General features: G+C 44.4%; 1 protein-coding gene across 1 annotated transcript in view; it reads right to left on the bottom strand.

Moving 5' to 3' along the window:
* The window catches only part of LOC124775831 (serine/threonine-protein kinase 26-like), a 181477-nt gene that overhangs the window by 60067 nt on the left and 99290 nt on the right, over positions 1 to 22120 (bottom strand). Inside the window, exon 2 of the mRNA XM_047250664.1 lies at positions 8367 to 8591. Coding sequence (XP_047106620.1) covers positions 8367 to 8591 — 225 coding nt within the window. The remainder of the gene's footprint in view (positions 1 to 8366; positions 8592 to 22120) is intronic.

The following is a 22120-nucleotide window of genomic DNA, read 5'->3' as shown; positions in this document are numbered from 1 at the left end:
AATTCTGCAATTCCTTTCTTTTATCATTCTTACGCACGGGAATCACATGCACTTTTTTTCCATTCTTTTCGAACTTCACATGGGGAGGGGGGGGGGGGGGGGGATTCACCGTAAATGCAAGGTAAGCATGGTGCTAATGCCGAAAAGACCTCTGTGTGAAATCGAAGTACCATCTTTCTCCCATTCTCTCCAACCTAACTTTGTGACACATCTGGTATAGCACATAACATTGACATACACAAATACATTGACATCTTTTACCCATGTTACCACTGTAATACCACATTCATTAAGGTGGCAGAATTTATTAAATAATTTAGCTGTTATCCCCGGCTGCGCTCGCATACGAAGTTTTGTTACGATGAGTGATGGTGAGTAACTAAGCTACTATACGTGAAAATAATGTCAGCTGCCCTCACGTGTCTGCCTGTTCTGGTACGCATAGCTAGTGATGTGCCTCACCCCTCATCACCACTCAATTATCCCATTGCATGATGTGACGTCATAAAACATGGACATTATGAAACAAATTCAATAATTTTGTAACATAGATTATATTCCCTGATGCGAAAAATGATCCATCCCCTACTTCGTACACTTAGAGGTCTTTTTTCTATGTTTTAACTTCCTAACGTAGCCCATGTTCTTCCTCAGGGATCAAGCAATCCTCGTACCAAATTCCATCGAAATCGTTTCAGCAGTTTAGTCGTGAAAACGTAGCAGATAAGAGTTACTTTCGCATTTAACAATGGAAGCCTGGACTAAAGTCGTCGAGGACTGTATAAGCATTGTATTCATTAAGATGAATCTTATTACGTAGAATCCATCAATCAATAAAAGCATCTTCACAAATATGATGCAGTTCAAAAGTAAAAAAGTAAACAGCTTTTTCAAAGAGTATTCCCTACGTTGCGTTAAATTCTTCATACGAGATAAAAACTTTAAATTACGATATCTTTCTTCTGTGATCCATTTTGATTACATGAAGCCTATACGTTGTCCCCCAGCTACGCTCAAGTTATCTGTGAAAACCCCCTGAAAATTCAAGTAGTTTTGGAAATTAACATTTTCAGACAGCCAGACACGACGATTTTACATTTTTATTGCTAGTATACAGGAAAATAATTAGTGCAATTAAAGCATAGGAACTCTTTGAAGCGAGAAACAACTTAGAAAATTGAATTCTTAATTAGTGTTTAATTGTTGTTATTAATTTTACGTGTAATACGAGGGTATACTAAATAGGTAATAATGACACGTAAGTACAAAGGGAACTTTCCATCAGTTTTGCGGGTCGTTATTCCATTCCACTAAGATGTTCGTAATTTTCACTAAGATGGTGTTTGATGTTAAAAGTGAGCACGATTTGGGAACTTGAGCGGTGCCTCGCGCAAGGATACATCGGAGAGGTGGCTTAAGACATTTAGATGTCAGGCAACATAACGGGTCTGCATAGCCTTCTCATATTGTCTGTACAAAGTAGTCCTCCTCTGGACAGTCGACTGATTTCTCTGAGCGCCGAGATTTTGAACTGGATTTTAGTTTACTGGATGATCTACATGCAACACGCGTCTTCCGCAGTTAATAGTCACCGTCCAGGACATAGGAATCTAGAACTCAGGTGCCGTGTTGCAGTGGTTTACTTGGGAGCTTATAGTCGTCTGGTGTTCTGGGGAAGCTGCTGATTTCGTTGGGTAAGACAGTTTACATTCACGTTGCACGCAATTCACGACCATCAGAGAAGTACGACGGAAACTCACAATTACGACCGCCCCTGGGCCACCGACGCCTCTATGCCATCGCTAAGGTAAACTCCGCTCTTCTACTGCCGTTTACCACCGTTGGGCAGAATCTCTCTCGACTGCCGGGAATTTCTGATAATTACCATATTTGCAGCACTGTCCCAATAATTCGTTGTGCGTGTATGTTCCTTCTCTTACTGACCGACGGCTGTCTACTGGTCCCCAAACTGTCGATAACCAACAATAATAGCACTTTTGCCAGCCACTGCTTTCTAATTAATTAAATATATGAATCTTCTTGGAAATGTGTTAAAGAGTACAATATGTTTGTTAAACTGAACCTGCAGTCGACTCTGATTTAAGCAGAGCTGTTCTATCGCCTCTTCTCCCTTAATTTTACTCCCGCTTGACAATGTCATATAGCGTGATGCGAATGCAAACAAAGACTGCAGTAGGAGGAGAGCTTTATGCTTTCAGCAGCCGTCAGTTGGGTAGTTGGGTGTCTCTTTTCTAAGTCACGACGGCCAGTCACGCAGGACGCTGATTTGTTCCTATTCGTCCTGTCCACGGGGATTACGTAGGATGCATCCAAATCAACTCCCGACCGCAGCCAGTGTCCGCCCAATCTTACCGCCGTGCTACACGAGTGACAAAGACAAATTACGCGACGTACTACTCTATAGGCTTCCTCAGAAACATTTCTTGGCGAACCCCGATTATTCCTGTACACTGCTACGTATAAAGGGTCAAACGGGTTTAAGTGCAGATATTTCTGCTGGTAACTGAGGACGATGTACTAACAACATTACATCAGTATTTAAATCATTTGCCGACTACTAATTATAGACATTACAAGTCGTATGTTTTTAGGTAGCTTATTTTCCCCTGGGCAGCAGGTCAGATGTTGACGTGTGGACGCAAAATGGTCGATCTATACTGACACCCGTAGTCCACTTACCGCTCCAGTATGACCGTGCGAAAAACATCACGTCGTAAAGTTTGTCGTGTGTTTGTAAGAAGACTGCTCGACGCAGAGAAACAACAATCAACACACCGATGCGTGTGCGTATTAAGGTACCACATATAAAAACATTTGCACTTATACCCCTTACATCCTATACACTCTAACGCTAAATAAGGCTAGCCAGCATCGCTTTCACCTGCGTGTGACGGTTAAAATTTTCGCCACCTACATGTACATCATCAATGCTCTATAACAATGTAACTGCTTTCAATAGACTCTCAGATTAGATCATTTGATTTGGAAGCGAGCAACGCAAGCAGTCACTACACTGTCTGCGACCGGATTGTACCACCACCTCCTCCGTAAACAAAACGGGATAACAGTGTAAAGTTAAGAGAGACAAAGACAAAGACGAAAACGCCACAAGTTTCCACTGAAACACACAGAATTTTTAGTCTCTTATAAGAACAGAGCAAATGCGCCTCGTTATTATCAATCACTAGCTCCAGCTAGCTGATGTCCCCATGTTTAATATGAGATCTATGTCCACCTAGCAAAAGTTAGCTCATTAAGTCGCCCCTTTCTCTCAAAAACCGCAATAGAGTTATACTAATGAAACTTCCTGGCAATTAAAACTGTGTGTCGAATCGAGACTCAAACACGAGACCTATGCCTTTCGCGTCAAGCGCTCAATGGCGGAGGTAAGGCTGTGAGGAACGGTCGTGAGTTGTGCCTGGGCAGCTAGGTAGAGCACTTGCATGCAAAAGACAAAGGTCTGGAGTTCGTCTCGGTCCGGCACACAGTTTTAATCTGCCAGCAAGTTTCGTATCAGTACAGACTCTGCTGCAGAGTGAAAAACTCATTCTGCGGCTATACTGAACGCTGAAGATCACTCGCTCTCGGCTTCATACAACCAACTCTTTTAAAATCCATCTCCGGCTCACAGGGTCCACGACATCCTTCCTAACCTCGATGCCGAGTGATTTGCTGATTTCGTGTGGTTCACACCGATCCATGAAATTGAAAGGGTAGCTTGATATGACTGGTAAATTTCAGTTAAAGAGTGAAACACTTTCGTTGCGCCTTCATGGTTGATTAGCTTGATTATACCAAGGATAGTATACAGAGTTTCAGCAATCTAAAGCTTACTGTGCACTGCTGACAGCCGTCTGAATTGGTCAGTGTGTCGACTGCGACTGCAAATGGGGAAAACCGAGTTTCGTGCTGTTATTTAACATTCTCATTTGAAGAGCTGGACTGCCGCACAAATCAAAACTGAATGGGATCGAGTTCACACGGACTCTGCACAATCACTGAAGACCATGATCATTTACTTTTGGTTAATGAATTTAAACGAGAGAAGACGAAACACTCTCCAATCGTCGAACTGAAATCACCACAAAGGAAACTAATGACAAAATCCATCACATCGTAAAGCAAGAGCGCCGATTCGTGAGATTTCTGAGACTGTGGACATCTCAACTGAGCGAGTGCGCAATATCTTTCACGGAGAATTGGCTATGAAGAAACTGTGTGTGAGGTGGGTGTCGCGATTGCTAAACAGTCGAGCAAAGGCGCATCCTGCACAACATCGCAACACAATGTCTGGCGATGTTTAATTGCAATCCGCAAGACTTCTGCACCGATTCATGAGTGTTGATGAAATTTGGATCAATCACTACACACCAAAGACAAAACGACAGACAAAACAATGAACAAAGGCTGGTGAAGGTGCACCGAAAAAGGCAGAGACCATTTTGTTAGCTGGTATGATGATGGCCACTGTTTTTTGGGATTCCCAGGGAATAATCCTCATTGATTACTTCGAAAAAGGCAGAACCATAAGTGGACCCTATTACGCTTCACTGCTGGATCACTTGAAACCTGCGTTGACTGGATAGTGCACCATCCCACAAATCAGCGATAATAATAGCGAAAGCGCATGAAGCCGGCTTTGAATTGGTTCCTCATCCACCCCACTCATCAGACTTAGCCGCAAGTGATTTCTTGCTCTTTCCTAACTTGGAACTTTGGATCGCTGGGAAGAAATTTTCATCAAATGAATAGTTCTCCGGCAGGATGAAAAAGCTGGAGGATCGCTGGGCTAAGTGTATGTCCCTCAAAGGAGACACGGCGAGAAGTAAGGTGAGCTGTACACGAAACAAACATTTTTCTTGCATTTCTTACTGACTTCACACATCATCCTTGTGTTTAGCATATAGATCTTTCAGCTAATCAGAATCTGCACCAAAACAAAGGCAATGTCACTGGCCATTTCCTGCTCCCGCTAGTTAAGATTCTGCAAGTTGCTGCTTTAGAACTTCTACCACAACGGGTGTCGGAAAACAGCGGCAAACCTTTCAGCCAGCCATTCAGACTGCGGCGACAACTCATTTGGGAGGGTTAGGGAACGACTGGTCCATCACTCCTAAGTTGGAGAACACCACCCTCCCCCAGACACTGGCTCTGGTGGGCACAATAGCCATTCGGCGAGCGACACAGGCGCAGACCGGAAATGATACGTCACACCATTTTCACGACATCTCTCAGCAGTCGCTAAAGCCGTCGGCACACGGACCGTGCTGTCGAAAGTTAACGTTGAGAGTGCCAAGTTCAACGTGCTGCTGAACGCTCAGGAACGATGCGACTTGTGCATACGGTACGTGGGCCCCAACGTGGATACGCGATCGCATCACACTCCAGCGGCAGTTTGAGGGATGTTTCTAGTTCGTAAATCACACTGCTTACTCAACGGGCGCGTGTAAAATTCCTACATTAGCTCTATTAAAAAGCACATTTCCTCCATCGTCCACGAAAAGGAAAGCACCATGTCCAATCAATAAGGACACAGGCTTATAAAAGTTCCATTACAAACAGTGCGGTACAAATTTGGAATACTTCTCCGCATAAGATACATTATTTGATCATTCCCACATTTCAGTAAAACCCCAAGGTCAGTCTTACTTGATCACTGTTCCTACCCAGTAGCAGAATCTTCGCAACATGTGAATTACGAAGCGTAAAAGAAAAAGGAGCAAAATATCTTTATACAAGTAGCGCAAGCTGTCTTGTAATTAAGCCAATCGAACAAAGTCACCCTCAAAAAAAGGTAAACTTATATTTACATAACATCAAATATTATAGCATATACTTATATTAAACTAATAATAAAGTATCAGAACTAAATAAAAACGCGAATGTTAGGGAAAAAAAGTTGGGAGAGTTAAGACGCGAACCACCGCCCCAACAAAGACATAATTGGACAGAGACGCTACTCATTACGCTAAACCAACAACAGGCTCCTATGTCTTAAAAATATTGTGTTACCCCTTGCTAAAAATATGAATCGTAGATAATTATGTTATTAATTGAAATTTAATTCTAACAAATTGTACGAAGAACAATGTTTTTTTGGTGGATCTTCATTGTGTCGCTGCCTTCAAATAGCCTAATCTTATAATACGCTCGTTACAATAATTCTTTTGCCACGAATGTGATGTTTCTCATTATTTTATTGGAACGAATCACACAACTAACAACGGGTTTTCCAGTCATTCTCAATTTGCTGGTGCTCAGAAACGGCATATATACATATAGGCTTGAAATGAATGCCAATATGGCGCCTTACAACTCTGTACCGAAGGGAGACGGCGTGCGTATGACGTAGATGGCGTTGTGCCATCTCATTGGTCAACGCTCAGACGCACGCTCAGAATATCTGACAGCCAGATATTGCTCTGCACGTTCGGAAAGACTCCCGAACGTGCTACTCCACGCAATGACGTCAGAAACTGGGCACGCTCAACGTTCGGATGCACGGTCCGTGTGCCGACGGCTTTAGTGAGGACCATGTTATAAAAACTGCTCATTGAAATTTCTATGAACTCACCGTGATGAAATACAAGAACCATGTGACATAGTTCACCTGAGGACGAAAGTCCGGGACGACTGATACAGGCTTGGCTTTTGGCGTAAAGACGTGAAAGACAAGACGGCTACAACAGTAAGTTAAGTTAATTGGGAGGGCAGCTCCTCGCTGGGCTGCCGCCGCTGCCGCCACGTTAATTGCACACGGGCAGCAAATTAACGCGCGAGCAAATAACCGGCTGGCTTGGCACGGAGCCGGGGCGACGCGACTGCCCTCCCTCCCTCCAACCCTCTGAAGTCCCAGCCGACCACTGGCCACCTGCTAACGGCAGCCGCCGTTCTTTTTCCCCTCTAGCACCACCCCGCAGTGTACGGCTTAACGAGCCGCACTAAAGTACGGCAGTTCTCCTGGCCCGATCAAAAAAGGGATAAGGCTCGCAAATTTATGCCGTTTCGTATTGAATCGATTTAACGGCTCTGCCCCTTCGAGTGTTACTGCGCGTCCACGCGAACATTCCTCAGTTTTAATGTTACTGCTATATCGGGAAGAATCCACATACTTATGGCCGATGAAACGGCACAGAGCTTTACTATTACTTATTGCCCGATTTAGCACCAGTTATTCAGAGATACCCTTCAAGTGTGACTTGTGACATGTTTTATAGGCTGCTTCCATAACTGTACGTTTAAACTACAATGCACTTCGGAGGCTTTGCTCCATCTGCATATGAGATTTTTGGATGTTTACTGAGCAGCACTGTTCTAAGCAGAACAACGGTGTTGAGTTTGCTGCACTCCTGGGCATCTGCATTGCTTTCTTGGTAGCAATGCTGCCAAGTTGAAAATCAAAACTGTAAAATGCTAATCTGTCGTCGGAAATACGCAACGCCTTTGCACAGGACTGCAGAAATTTCTCAAACCATTGGTTTCCTAGGAACAATGAATGGTGCCGAGGCAAAAGCAAAAACTGTCGCCTAGTTATGCAGCGAAGACTCCGAATCGCCCTGAAGGTGAAAAATAAAGTTTAGCCATTTGTTGTGTTTGTTTATTTATTTATTTATTTATTTACTTATAGTGTAACTAATTTAATGGTTGCAATGTCATACGCCACTACGCAGAAAAAAACGTACTTAACGTAGCAATGTCCTACTGTGCTTTCGATGGCATCGTAAACCACTCTTAATTCTGAAACCAAAAGTACATCATTCTCTCTGTGGTATCGGAATGACGTCAACAGCTCATATTGCTTATTACACGATTTTTAACGTTGTGGGACAACATGCAAATTTCTTGATACACGTAAATCAAAGAGCCAACATAAAAATCTGAGATTTTTATTCAGTACGCCAGAGTAAAACGACGCGCGATAGCTTCGAAAAGAAACATATTAATGTACAAGAGACATTCCTGGAGTCAACTTACAAGACATCTATTTTATCCGTATAGCTGATGTATTGAGATTGGGAAGGGCGCATAACGTATATTGCTATAAAAGAGAAGCAGGAAAGACTGACTACGAGTACTATGCTGAACAAGTTAAAAGAGGTGGATCACTAATTGTTGGTGCGTATTATTGGTGTTAGTAGCACAGTCTTATTTCGAAAGTGGTTGTCACGGACTCATTTGGTCACGTCATTGTTCTGAAACTCATACCAAAATGCAGACAGCATTGACACAGTAATCGGTTCCACCTACGGTCGCCATCTACAAAACAGATTAGTTTTATACCACGCAGGTCAGAGAGACTAACTGTGGGAACTAAATGTTCTTCGGACTCACACCAGCTTACTTACCTTGAGGTAGGAGCCGAAATACTTGGTGACGAAGGGACTGTCGCACTGCGACAGCACCATGATCTCCTGCTGAATGTCCTCGATCTCATCTTCGGCCTCTTCGAGGTCGATGATCTTAATAGCGACAACTTGCTGGGATCGGTTGTCAATCCCCTTGAACACCTCGCCGAACGAACCCTTTCCGATACGTTCCTGTTTTGTGAATATCAGCTCAGGGTCCACCTTCTGCAACAGAAAAAAAAAACGCAATTAGAAAAGCTGTCATATCAAGAAAGGTATATCACTAGTAATAAAATACGGCCAGCTAGTTTGTAACAACTGGTCCTCCATGTAGAGGTAGGGTTAACAATCCCAACTTTAATAGTAGGCAACATCGTCAACTAAGTGGTATGCCAGTTATTACAAGTCAGAAGATGTCTACAGATGCCAGTTATTACGTAAAATATCAGATGTCTACAGGCCTCCAAGCTGAGTTCTCTTCTTGATGAAAGTTTAGATGGAATGTGCTAGTTTGTCAATGCACATTTGAAATTAAAGAGACCGTTACAAACAGAAATCATAAAGCAAGATAGCATACGATAGAGGTCCTCATTAAAAATCTTTAATGGAACATATACCTATCACGATATACCTATCACGATGCGTTTCCGATATTTTGTTACGTACAAAGTCTGAAGAGTTGCTAGAGCGTTGCCTTTTTCCAACGAGTCGATAAACACAATCCCAAAATAACTGCAATTCAATAACATATGGCAACAATGAGGAGACGATAATTTCATCCAATGTGTATTTTTAGTAATGGGTCAAGATATGTAAGTGGTGTATCAATGGTAACGCAGTGGATGCTGGTGATAGCCCGCTCAAAACCATAAATATACGGAGATATATGGCGATACGACCTGATACTTCCAGCAATTAGCTACAACTAAGCTTAAAATTCCTTGACAGAAATAATAAGCAATGTACGACGATACAATTTCCTTTTCTTTTTTACTCCAATAATAACACACCCTACTGAAGATATAAAGAGTGCGATGCGACGAAGTTGTGGCACACAATTTATTTTTAGGTGTTCTGACAATGTCCTTTCCAGATATGCATTTATTTTACTAAAGAAAAATATCTTCTGCATTCTGACAATTATCTTGCATACAAAGACCTCCGCTTTTTGGTTACTGAAATTACGATTCCTTATTTACTCTGTTGGTTAGCTAAATACGAAATTCGTACATCCTTAGTAGTTGTCCCATCAGGTAAACTGAATGATGGAAGCGCATGTATCTCTTACGATCGCCACACAGTGTAACGGTTTTGTGTTGTCGGCATGCGGAAATGCAAGATTTCACAGCAAGAACAACGCTGCAAGGAATATTCCTGACAATTAGAGATAAATTTGACCGACTGACAAAGAAATACTGTACGTATTTGGATACGGATGGGGAAGGAAGTCACTGGTGACATAGTATAGAGGATTGGCTTGGTTTTTGTCTAAATGAGTTAAATAAACCACAGAATTCTTAATCACCTGCCCAGACAGAGATTTGAACGCACTATCCTGGGGAAAGGAATGCAGTGTCTATAACCAAAGGCTCACTCTTTCTATATACTGAGTAACGTTACCGTTAGTATGTTCGTTTCTTTGCATTGCAGTGGATAGACACGTGAACAGCGCATGTGAACTGCACACCCGGCAGTCTGGCGAAGATTTTCCACAGCCGCCAAAGTCCAGTGCGCTGCCGATGTGCATGGGTAGCGATTCCGCGAAGCAGTTGCGAATAGCTTTAAACGGCTGTCAAGCAAAAAATGAGTGACTGCTGACCGGATCGAAGTCCCCGAGTTGGCACGTGAGCTCTACCCACATTCTCTAAAGATGGAGTAATGGATCCCCCTCCTCCTCTCCATCCCCCCTCCTAATTAGTTGATTCTTGATACCTGAACATGGATAGGTTCGAATTCGAGCTACTTGATAATAGGAAGCGATACCTTATAATAAAGCTCTTCTACCATATAAAAATAAACATCAGTCAGATATCGTAAAGAATCCAAGAATAAGTACTTGTCAGTTTGCAAACAAACGAGTTACCGTAATAACACAACGTCCACTACACTGCCTGAATTGTCAGCAGACGAGAGGAATTTATAAATTTAAACTCGCATGTACAGGGTGGGGCACATAAAAGTGGCCCGAACGCGTGGATGCGAATGGAAGTGAATTTGTGGGGAGGAAAAGATCTACAGTTACTTCCAACAGGATGGAACAACTGTCCATACAGCCGGCCGAACCTTGGAGCACATTTACACAATCTCCACGTCTGACAGAGTTGTTAGCAGAGATCAGTCTGGTCGCGGCCCTAGTTGGCCACCCTGGTCACCTGATCTATCAGTGTGCGAATACTTTGTGTGGGGGGCCCTAAAATTTAGGTGTATTGCAACAACCATCATAGTCTTCAAGAACTGCAGCAGATCATTTCGGATGGGAATGCAGCAATTCCAGTTCAATAACAATATTTCATGGGACTAGAGACCCGTTAGTATCACATCGTTCATACTGAAACGGAAGAGAAGAAGATGCGCGGGTATATAGGTGTATCAACAACAAAGTTTAAACGTCTTTTACGGCCACATTTAAAACTGCCAAAGACAAACAGACAAAAATACACGAGAAATTGTGATGCTTAATCAATAGCTAATGGTTCAAAAATAATTTTTCTCTGATACGAAGCAAAGCGGGAGAAATTAAAAGACATTTAGATGTAAGAGCTACTGATAATGAAAATCAGAAAAGGGCGAGAGAACACAGTTAATCTTTAGTGCAAAAAGCGCTCCCTGTTAGATTCGGCGCTTTCCCAAGTACTTTTTTCGTGCACCGTTGGAACAGCCTATGTCACTGAGCATTAAGGTAGAGAGCTGACCAGCACTTTTCGGTATAGTCTTATTAAAGACGCTGAAAATTTAGATCGAACAGTATCACACCTCAAACGGCAGCCGTACTGCATAATGAGAGAACATCAGGTCCAAATAAGAATGGACTGCTGTTACTTCCAAGAACAGAGCGGGTGCCAGTGTTATTCCAATAGCAATAACATACTTAGCATACTATGGCTAGAGCATTTTACTACAGTTTGCAAATGTAGCTGTTACGTGCCAAGAAACACTCCCACATGAAAACTCACGCCAAATACAAATACCTAATGTGATTCAAAATTACGGGCATTGAATGGAAGGTGACTCTAAATATAAAAACGTATATGCAGATTAGCGTTCAATTCAGGGACGTTTGCCACATTGTTGAGAAGGGGGTGGGGGGGGGGGGGAGAGAGAGAGAGAGAGAGAGAGAGAAATGGTTCAAATGGCTCTGAGCACTATGGGACTCAACATCTGAGGTCATTGGTCCCCTAGAACTTAGAACTACTTAAACCTAACTAATCTAAGGACATCACACACACCCATGCCCGAGGCAGGACTCGAACCTGCGACCGTAGCGCCGTACGTGCTCTAGCTTTCTTCGGAATGATATATCTATCTGTTTGGAGAAGCAGGATGCCGGTTTGCCACACCTGCCCCTCGCTGGGAATGTCGCTGTGTGACATGAACAAGTGATGCAAGCAGATCGAAATGGAAAGGCCTGTCAACATTTATTCGGAGAGGTCTAAGGAACTGTACTCTTTTCCCTTACAAGAGAAATAGTGAACTACATTCTTCTGGCCTGTGTCTCATATTGTTTGTGCATTTCAGTGGGAAAAAGAAAGGTGGCACAAGTAGTAGATCACTACGGGTCGGAAAGGCAAAAGAGTGTGTTTCGTAGGTGATGTTCCACTTGAGACTAGTTTGTGCAGTAGCCATCAATGTGCTATACGTGTTTCTTGATGGGGCTTCTTACACTATCAGATATACCTGGTGCTTCCTGTTAAGTAGTTACTCTCACAAAATGTTACAAATCGAAGATCAGGATCTCTTCGTGTGATATTTGGTTTGGAATTACATCATGGCGATTTCGTTTAGTAATCAAGACTTACTAATTTTCCTTTCTTTTTCTGCCACTACATTTGAATTTGATAAGTCCTTGGCGGGGGCCCATTGTGGCCGATTTGCTACGGCCTACCTGCGACGGCAGCAAGAAGTACTGGTATTGGCACACCCGGCTTCGTAAGGTACTCACGTAGCGTGTAAAAATGTCGTATGCGGCTCTGTTACGACAATTTCTTTTGAACGAATTACCGGCAATGGAATGCATTTTAGGTAGGTGGAGGTTTGCGAGTTGTATGCACTTGCTTTTCGAGATATAAGAATCGAGTGGTGGATTCAATCGCCGCGCGACTGCTACGGTCGCAGCTTCGAATCCTGCCTCGGGCATGGATGTGTGTGATGTCCTTAGGTTAGTTACGTTTAAGTAGTTCTAAGTTCTAGGGGACTGATGACCTCAGCTGTTAAGTCCCATAGTGCTCAGAGCCATTTTGAACCATTTGATTCAATCGCCGCTGTTTCTTTGGAAGATGAACATTATGAACAAGTGTCACATCAGCAACAACAGCTGGTGACGTCTGGACAGTGCGCAATATTGTGGTGCAGGATGCGTGATTAAATACGTGTGACACAATTTACGCTATAAGTATGTAAGATGCAAACGCACAACGTATTTTACAAGTACGTAGAATTTCCTACGAGAAGACTGTAGGACGGGTGGCGAACGTTTTGTTTGTTGACCAAATCAATTGCGAGAACCCCGATTTGTTCCTGTCGGCTCGTCACCGTAAGGCAGAAAACAAGCGGCCTTCAAAAGCTGGAGGCGGAAGGTGGTGTGTGTGTGTGTGTGTGTGTGTGTGTGTGTGTGTGTGCGCGCGCGCGCGCGCGCGGTATAGGTTGTTGACAGAGGTGTTTATTTATTTATTTTTTTAAACAAAATAATTTCTTCATGCTGATTACCCTTCGAAGTGTAAAAAACAGACTCGCGGATGATAAGCAAACTCTTCTTGATCAAGTGCATGGAAAAATAAGCGAGACCTACAAAGGCATTTTGGTAATGCGAAAACAGTAAGCTTGGTACCGAAAAATTTGGACTATTTTTAAAGTGTAGACTGTGTCTTGAGGCACAAACTGAGTGAGAACAGACACTTGTGTCCGGAAACGACACAGCAAAGCGTCAAGAGTTATAAGGGACCATCGCCTGCCACTAAGCTACCCTTTCGGCAGCAAACGTGAGTTGTAACGCTGGCGCCCCTGCAGTCACGCTCTTAGCGGTCGCTACGGTGGTGGTGTGAGAGGCGTGCACGAATCAGACACCACCTAACGCTCAGAACACTGTCACGGACAGCGCGAGGTGTTCGGCCTGTGTTCCGCCAGCGCTGCAATTGAAGTTTATTGCCGTAGAGGTACCGTAGCAACAAGCTTTTCCCCCGTAACCGCAGCGTCGTTTGGTGGCGTATCCGGACACAGGTTCTATTCTCAATTTGTTCTTCAAGATACCATCTACATTAGAACCTGTCCCAGTTTGTCGTTATATTTTTTCTTCCACTCTGCACAAGCCTGTCTTCAAGATCAGAAATAAGGCAACGAGGTGTGGCTCTCAATTCTGAAATTCGCCTCTGCACAGGGGGCGAGGGGGGGGGGGAGGGGGGGGGAGAGAGAGAGAGAGAGAGAGAGAGAGAGAGAGAGAGAGAGAGAGATAGGAGGGAGCAGGAAACACTGTTCAGGAAGCAGCGGCTTAGTGTTAATAATACAACAATGGAGACCGCGCAGCTGAATGAGTTTGAAACGCGCATTTCGGGCACGCGCTCACTAGTTCTGTTAGTTCACCGGCTGATCGCGATCTCCTCGCGTACCTTATTCCTATTTCACGGTTAACGCCACAGACGAGTTCAAAAACTCATTTCGGAACTTTCATGTACTTGGGCGATTTTGGAGTGATTAAGCACTACATTTCGAATTCCTACCTGTGGCCGAAAGAGTAAAGTCTACGGCGCAAGCCAGTGATCGGACTATCGGACTGGGTGCACCCTTCTATCAAAAAATGGTTCAAATGGCTCTGAGCACTATGGGACTTATCATCTATGGTCATCAGCCCCTAGAACTTAGAACTACTTAAACCTAACTAACCTAAGGGCATCACACAACACCCAGTCATCACACCCTTCTATCCACCGCGGCACTAGGAGGGGGATGGGCGATGAGTCTCTCGCCCCAGCCGACCTCCTTCCCCTGGAAAGATCGCCGTTACTCAATCTGACAGCAGCCCAAGTGGACCTGGTCCGTCCTGGACGGCCTCAAGCGAGAAGAAATCTCCGTACCTGACTGGGATTGAACGCAGACTTCCGGGGTCGTAGACTACAGATCTACTCACTAGACCGTTACATTTTGCGTAAGACATACGGAGACTGATCACGACACCCACAAAAATCGGGGAATATGGCAACACTGCCCTTGAATAAAAATGTGGATGTTGACAAGCCTGCCGGTCGTAGGTGATAGACACAGTGTCCTGTACAACAGTAGATTACCCCCTAGGAGGCGAACCACGACGTTGGCGCTGGCAGCGCTGTGTCGAGGAGCTGCGGCACAATCTACCGCTCTCGGAGGGGACGCGGAAGCGACAGGCGCGCCGACTAGGGTTTCCCCCTCTCACGCCGCCAAGTCGTCTCGGCTGCACCGAAAATACACCGCCGCACCATAGCGGTACGCACGCCGCCGGCCCGCTAATTGTATTATACAAACAGCATTATGCCGACAGTGCCGCCCCCATAACAAGATTGCTGGTAACCGGATTACTCACCAAGAACACGTGCAGGGCGTAGGGCCGCGTGGCACCAGCTACGACTGTACCGTACCTCATGGCGATGCGTGCACAGCACCGATATAAGCCCGACTGAAGACGACCACTAGAATTCGGCTAAAATTACGTGATTGTTGAAGTCTGTAACTTACTGTTACAGTGTTGCCGCATCGGCTGCCGGCTACCGCTCGGTTACAGATGACAAACAAACATGGAGGTTCACTTCACAATTTGCTGTTAATATGTAACGTGGAGCAATGTTGGAAATGGCTGCCGTGAGGTATGTCAGAAATGCGAGGTCGGCTGCTGATTTTGAGTGGCCAATGACTGAACTGCGGCAGACGACACATTTAGTAGCCCTGAATTTAAACTCTTGTCCTGAGCTAATCACAACCTCGTGATGTGCAATGTATCCAAGAAAACGGCGGTCGCGGTCAGCAATCTGCAGCAGAAGTAAAACCGCGATCGCTTTCTTCACGGCGATTAAAGCTAACCTTTAAGAGCAAAATCAATACAGAAAAAATTCAGTTTCAGCGCTAAATGCGAACTGTAATATCTCGCTATCGCTGGGTACCTGAAACAATCCTCACACTAGCTACACGAGCTGCTGCGTTACCGACCGATGAGCTGTCCTCGTTGGATCTTGGTTGCAGATTAATGAAGTAATTGTAATGGTGTATAGTAACTACGGAAGTCACGAACACGAACAGTATGAATATTTTTTGTTGTATGCTAGGTACTAACTGGGTACTGGCCACTGGCTAGCATGTTAATCAGTTACACGTATCGTTTAAAGCTAATGGCTTCCGCAGTATACGGAATACTAACTTCATTACACGCATGAATCAAAACATAATGACAACTGCGCACCGCGAGACTGAATGGCGCCAAGTGGCGTTGCTGACACGTGACGCAGTAAGGAACGTATGTATGTGGAGCAGACACGTAAAGGGGGATTATTCTAGCGACGTCAATCCTACCGACGTCACGACCTACAAATAGCGGAAACCACTGACATGCTGACTGACAATGGCAGACTGTTATAATGCAGCGCCTGTGAATGGAAATGTCGGAAGCTGGTCGGCTCGTCGCACGCTGCTGTCGTGAGCATCTTAGCGAAGTGGCTGAAGAATCGTGAGACCACAATTAGGCGACAGGGTGTTGAACGTCCACATTTCACCATACGTCCGAGAAGTCGGGCACTTGCCCTGTCTATAAATCAGGGTGGACAGTGATCTGTAGCAGGCCTAACGATGATTTACAATACTCGTACAGGCACAAGTGTCTCGGAGAAAACCGTTCAGCGCACGCTATTGAACAGGAGGGTCGGCAAAAGACAAACATTACCAGTTCCTACTTTGGCGTCCGTAATTATGAGCGCGAAGAGCAAGGGATCATCGAGATCGGATCGTGGGTCAATGGAAACGTGTCGTCTGGTCAGATCATTCACGTTCCCTATTATACGAGGTTGGTGGTCGTGTCCGGATACCCCGTCATCCAGGCGAAGCGCTGTTCAAAGAGCAGGGAGCTTGTCCGTGTCACAAGGCCAGAATCATGCTACAGTGGTTTCAGCAGCATGACAGTGAACTCACTTGAATGTCTTGGCCACCAAGTTAGATTGATCTGAAACATACAGAACACATCTGGGACGCTGACAACAAACCAACGGCCAATAATTTATGGGAACTGAGTGACCTAGTGCAGACAGCTGGTACCCCGTAAACGTACCAAAGAATTGTCGAATCGATGCCCCGCTGAATCGCTGTTCTTTTGCGTTCCACAGGTGGAGCAGTATGAATCTCATCGTCTGCAGAAATAAATATTTCTTCACTGGAATTTTCTTCGCCAATTTCCAATATGAATGCTGTGAAATGTACAATAATCTCAAACTTATCTAGCCTCAAGTCTACCACTAACTGTACCTCTCCCTCTCTTCGACGTTCTGTATCTACAGCTATAGCTTGCGAATCACTGTGATGTGTGTGGCAGAGTACTTTTTCTAGTATCATATTCTGTTTGCTTCTCTTCCCATCCGGAGATGGAGCGTGAGAAAGATGACAGCTTGTACGCCTCTCCGTGAGTCACTGCTTGCCTTTCTAAGTGATCTCTATGGGGTAGATATCAGGCAATCATTCCCGGATGTGAACTGTGGACATGTTGACGGAATCATTCCAGCATTCATTTTAAATTAAAATGGGAAGTCTAAACAGGGATGAGCGGAAGGGGTTTGAAACTCGTTCCTCCTGCCCACGAGTGCAGTGTTTTGGCTGCGTCACCTCGGTCAGTGCACATGCGGATACTACAGATACAAAGAGAAGTGCTCGTGAAGACTTATTGCGTCAACCTACTGCGACGTTCCAACAACCTCCTGTTTAGACCTGCTAAAGTGTCTACAACTGGAAGGTTGATCAGCTGGCCGCGGTGGCCGTGCGGTTCTAGGCGCTGCAGTCCGGAACCGCGGGACTGCTACGGTCGCAGGTTCGAATCCTACCTCGGGCATGGATGTGTGTGATGTCCTTAGGTTAGTTAGTTTTAAATAGTTCTAACTTCTAGGGGACTGATGACCTAAGATGTTAAGTCCCATAATGCTCAGAGCCATTTGAACCATTTGAAGGTTGATCTCACCACCACGCACTCGCATAGTGCATTGGAAACGCTCTTTCGTTTTTCTGACCTGTAAACTGACTTACTCGGCTAGTAACGGGGATACCTAAAGTTTGTCGTGGTTTCCTGTGAAACTTGGCATTTTTTACATATACAAATCATTACCACGAGACGAAAGAAGCGATACGTAGTACTAAAAATGTTTTAATGCGACTGGGCAGCGAACCGCGGATCTTTATATTTGTTGCTTGAGTTTTACATTTTCAGTCACTGTTCTGACCAGTTTTTAATTACGTAGCCAATAATTCTTCAAATAAAAAGTGGGGACTTTATTTGCCTGTTCTGAGCCACAGGGAATGTGTGTTTACATCCAAACGGAGCTATACTAATTGTAGGGCAGAACGTGTGATCGAGCTATCTGCAACGTGTGAGGTGGTTTTGTGACGCATTCGCAAAACTAGCAGTCCTTCACTAATATCGTAACCACCGGGAACAGCATACTTTTACTCAATGGCAGTTTTTTTTCTTAGTAAAAAACGAAGATGTGAAATGATAGTCACCGGTATGGGGTGCCTCATTTGCAGCCGCCTGAAGCAACCACGTATCCCTTTAGATGCAGTCCATATTTTTACAGATGGTTATTCTCAAGTTTCTGGGAGGACATTAGGTCTTAGAAACAATGTAGGCCAAGCAGTAAAAATATTCGTCACTATTCACACTCACGAGCATAATCAGTCCTCTAAAGAAGTGAACAGTCAAAAGAGAAGGGAAATGAAGCTGACTTGCATGAATCTGAATTTCTGCGTCTTCTTGATTTAACTTTACGAGAACTGATGGATACTACTTCACCATATATTTTCACGGTTAAAAAAAAAGAACACTCATGCTAACACTCTGTAGTAGATAAGGTTTGTTATTTGAGCAACAACAAAAAATTGATGACAGTCGAAATAGAGAGCATAAAATGCAGACCGGCAACAGCAAGAATAAAATTTCGGAAAAGACAAATTTGTTAGTAACGAATATATGCTTAAGTTCAAAAATGGCTCTAAGCACTATGGGACTTAACTTCTGAGGTCATCAGTCCCCTAGAACTTCGAACCACTTAAACCTAAGGACATCACACACATCCATGCCCGAGGCAGGATTCGAACCTGCGACCGCAGCGGTCGCTCGGTTCCAGACTGTAGCGCCTAGAACCGCTAGGCCACCCTGGCCGGCTATGCTTAAGTGTTAGGAAGTTTTTTCTGGAGGTATTTGTCTGGAGAATATTCTTATACAGAAGTGAAACGCAGATGATACACCGAACAGGAGAGAAGAGAACAGCAACTTTTGTAATGTGGTGCTACAGAAGAATGCAGAATAGATGGGTAGATCGAGTAATTAATGAAGAGGTACTGAACCGAACTGAGAAAAAAAAGATTATGGCAAATCTTGACTAAAACATGGGCTTGGTTAATAGGACGCATCTGACGCACGAACGAACCTCAATTTGGTAATGGATTGAGGTCTGGGTGTTGAAAGTGCAGAGGGAGACCAAGTCTCGTCTACTGTAATCGGGTTTATATGGATATAGGTTGCTTTAGTTTTGCAGGGGTTCGCGGCGATAGCTGTGAGTTCAGCCCGGTAGCGTGCTGACCGAAGGAGCCTGGGGTGGACTACCTACCGGGTAGCTGTTTCTCCGCTCGGGAACTGCTGCGTTGTCCTTACCCTCGTATGGTCGTAACTGACAAGAAAATCGCCTCCTATACGCTCTCTTATCGTCTTTCTATTGCCGAGATGGATGAATGAGCACGACCCGAAAGCCAATAACTCTAAATAAACAAAAAGTTTTGCCGGGATCAAGAGACTTTCACAGCAGAGAGAATCGTGGACAGCTGAAGCAAACCAGTTTTTTGGCTATATAGCACAACGAAACAACATACCCTTGCTTTCCTCCAACCTTTCAACTGATTTCCCACAGCCAGTTACACAGGGAATAAAATCATTACGGATCTTTAAATTAGTGTCTGATTAACACTTGTTTCAGCCGTGTTCTTACTTTTTTCGTTATTGTAAGTCATCATTGTTCTGTATTTGCAAATAGGGGACATTTATGTTTAGCTGCATCATCTCATATTCCGAGAACGAACTATTAAATACATGAAGCTCTACTTATAAGACCATATAAAGGACGAATACATTAGGACACGTTGCTGTTTGCTCTATATGTTACCTTGAATGAGATGGTTTACTGACACGTTACGCTAACCCTTGTAGTGTACAAATCTGAATTAGTTACCCTGACTGTACATCGGGGTCATATTGACCCTCAATTATTTGCTGGTCAAACTGCATGAATACAGACTACTTTTACTGAAATTGGACTCTCATCTCCCAAACGCGTTTTATTTCACCTCTTCCACGTACTTCCTCAATCAATACTAATATAGGGCATCCAAAACTCGAGAATAATTAAAATCTGTCACGGAAGCTTTTCAATGAGGAAATTTGAAGATGATCCAGATCTAAAGACATTATTTACAGCTTAATCAGATGAAGGCGCTATTCACTCCGTGAGCTGAAAATATTACACAAATATGTTTTGGTGTTCTCAATTATTCATAAATCCATTCATTCATTATTTCCACACTGTTCGAATATGAACTGCAATTTATCGGCAAGTGACTGGCCTCTTCCATTACGGACAACTGTGTTGCAGCAATGACCACTCTTATCGTGGACGACTGTATTTGCTTCATCGCTGTCTGAAGATTCGGCAGACTCACCAGAATGGCCCTTCAAAAACTACACTACTGGCCATTAAAATTGCTACACCACGAAGATGACGTGCTACAGACGCCAAATTTAACATACAGGAAGGAGATGCTGTGATATGCAAATGATTAGCTTTTCAGAGCATTCACACAAGGCTGGCACCGGTGGCGACACCTACAACGTGCTGACATGAGGAAAGTTTCCAACCGATTTCTCATACACAAACAGCAGTTGACTGGCGTTGCCTGGTGAAACGTTGTTGTGATGCCTCGTGTAAGGAGGAGAAATGCGTACCATACGTTTCCGACTTTGATAAAGGTCGGGTTGGAGCCTATCACGATTGCGGTTTATCGTATCGCGAAATTGCTTCTCGCGTTGGTCGAGATCCAATGACTGTTAACAGAATATGGACTCGGTGGGCTCAGGAGGGTAACACGGAACGTCGTGCTGGATCCCAACGGCCTCGTATCACTAGCAGTCGAGATAACAGGCATCTTATCCGCATGGCTGTAACGAATCGTGCAGCCACGTCTCGATCCCAGAGTCATCAGATGGGGACGTTTGCAAGACAATAACCATCTCCCCGAACAGTTCGACGACGTTTGCAGCCGCATGGACTATCAGCTCGGAGACCATGGCTGCGGTTAACCTTGACGCTGCATCACAGACAGGAGCGCCTGCGATGGTGTACTCAACGACGAACCTGGGTGCACGAATGGCAAAACGTCATTTTTTCGGATGAATCCAGGTTCTGTTTACAGCATCATGATGGTCGCATCCGTGTTTGGCGACATCGCGGTGAACGCAAATTGGAAGCGTGTATTCGTCATCGCCATACTGGCATATCACCTGGCGTGATGGTATGGGATGCCATTGGTTACACGTCTCGGACACCTGTTGTTCGCATTGACGGGACTTTGAACAGTGGACGTTACATTTCAGATGTGTTACGACCCGTGGCCCTACCCTTCATTCAATCCCTGCGAAACCCTACATTTCAGCAGGATAATGCACGACGGCATGTTGCAGGTCCTGTACGGGCCTTTCAGGGTACAAAAAATGTTCGACTGCTGCCCTGGCCAGCACATTCTCCAGATCTCTCACCAAATGAAAACGTCTTGTCAATGGTGGCTCGTCACATTACGCTAGTCACTAGTCTTGATGAACTGTGGTATCGTGTTGAAGCTGCACGGGCGGCTGTACCTGTACACGCCATCCAAGCTCTGTTTGACTCAATGCCCAGGAGTATCAAGGCCGTTATTACGGCTAGAGGTGGTTGTTCTGGGTACTGATTTCTCAGGATCTATGCACCCAAATTGCGTGAAAATGCAGTCACATGTCAGTTCTAGTATAATATATTTGTCCAATGAATACCCGTTTATCATCTGCATTTCTTCTTGGTGTTGCAATTTTAATGGCCAGTAATGTATTTTTGTCAAATGAATTAAACAACAATGTCTTACGACTTCGAACGTCCGTCCTCTGCAAAGTCTCACTCAACGCTGACTTTACACATGTGGCAGCAGGTTGTGAGTGTGCGGTAGCGCTTGCACAGCAACAAACAAAAACCTCCAGGGTCAGACCGACCCTGGTGTACACCTCTAGGGTTCATGTGAAGTTACTGTCG

Source organism: Schistocerca piceifrons, chromosome 2 (assembly GCF_021461385.2).
Source record: "Schistocerca piceifrons isolate TAMUIC-IGC-003096 chromosome 2, iqSchPice1.1, whole genome shotgun sequence".
Lineage (NCBI taxonomy): Eukaryota > Metazoa > Arthropoda > Insecta > Orthoptera > Acrididae > Schistocerca > Schistocerca piceifrons.
The sequence above is the reverse complement of the archived record's forward strand: the minus strand, read 5'-3'. Positions and strand labels throughout refer to the sequence as shown.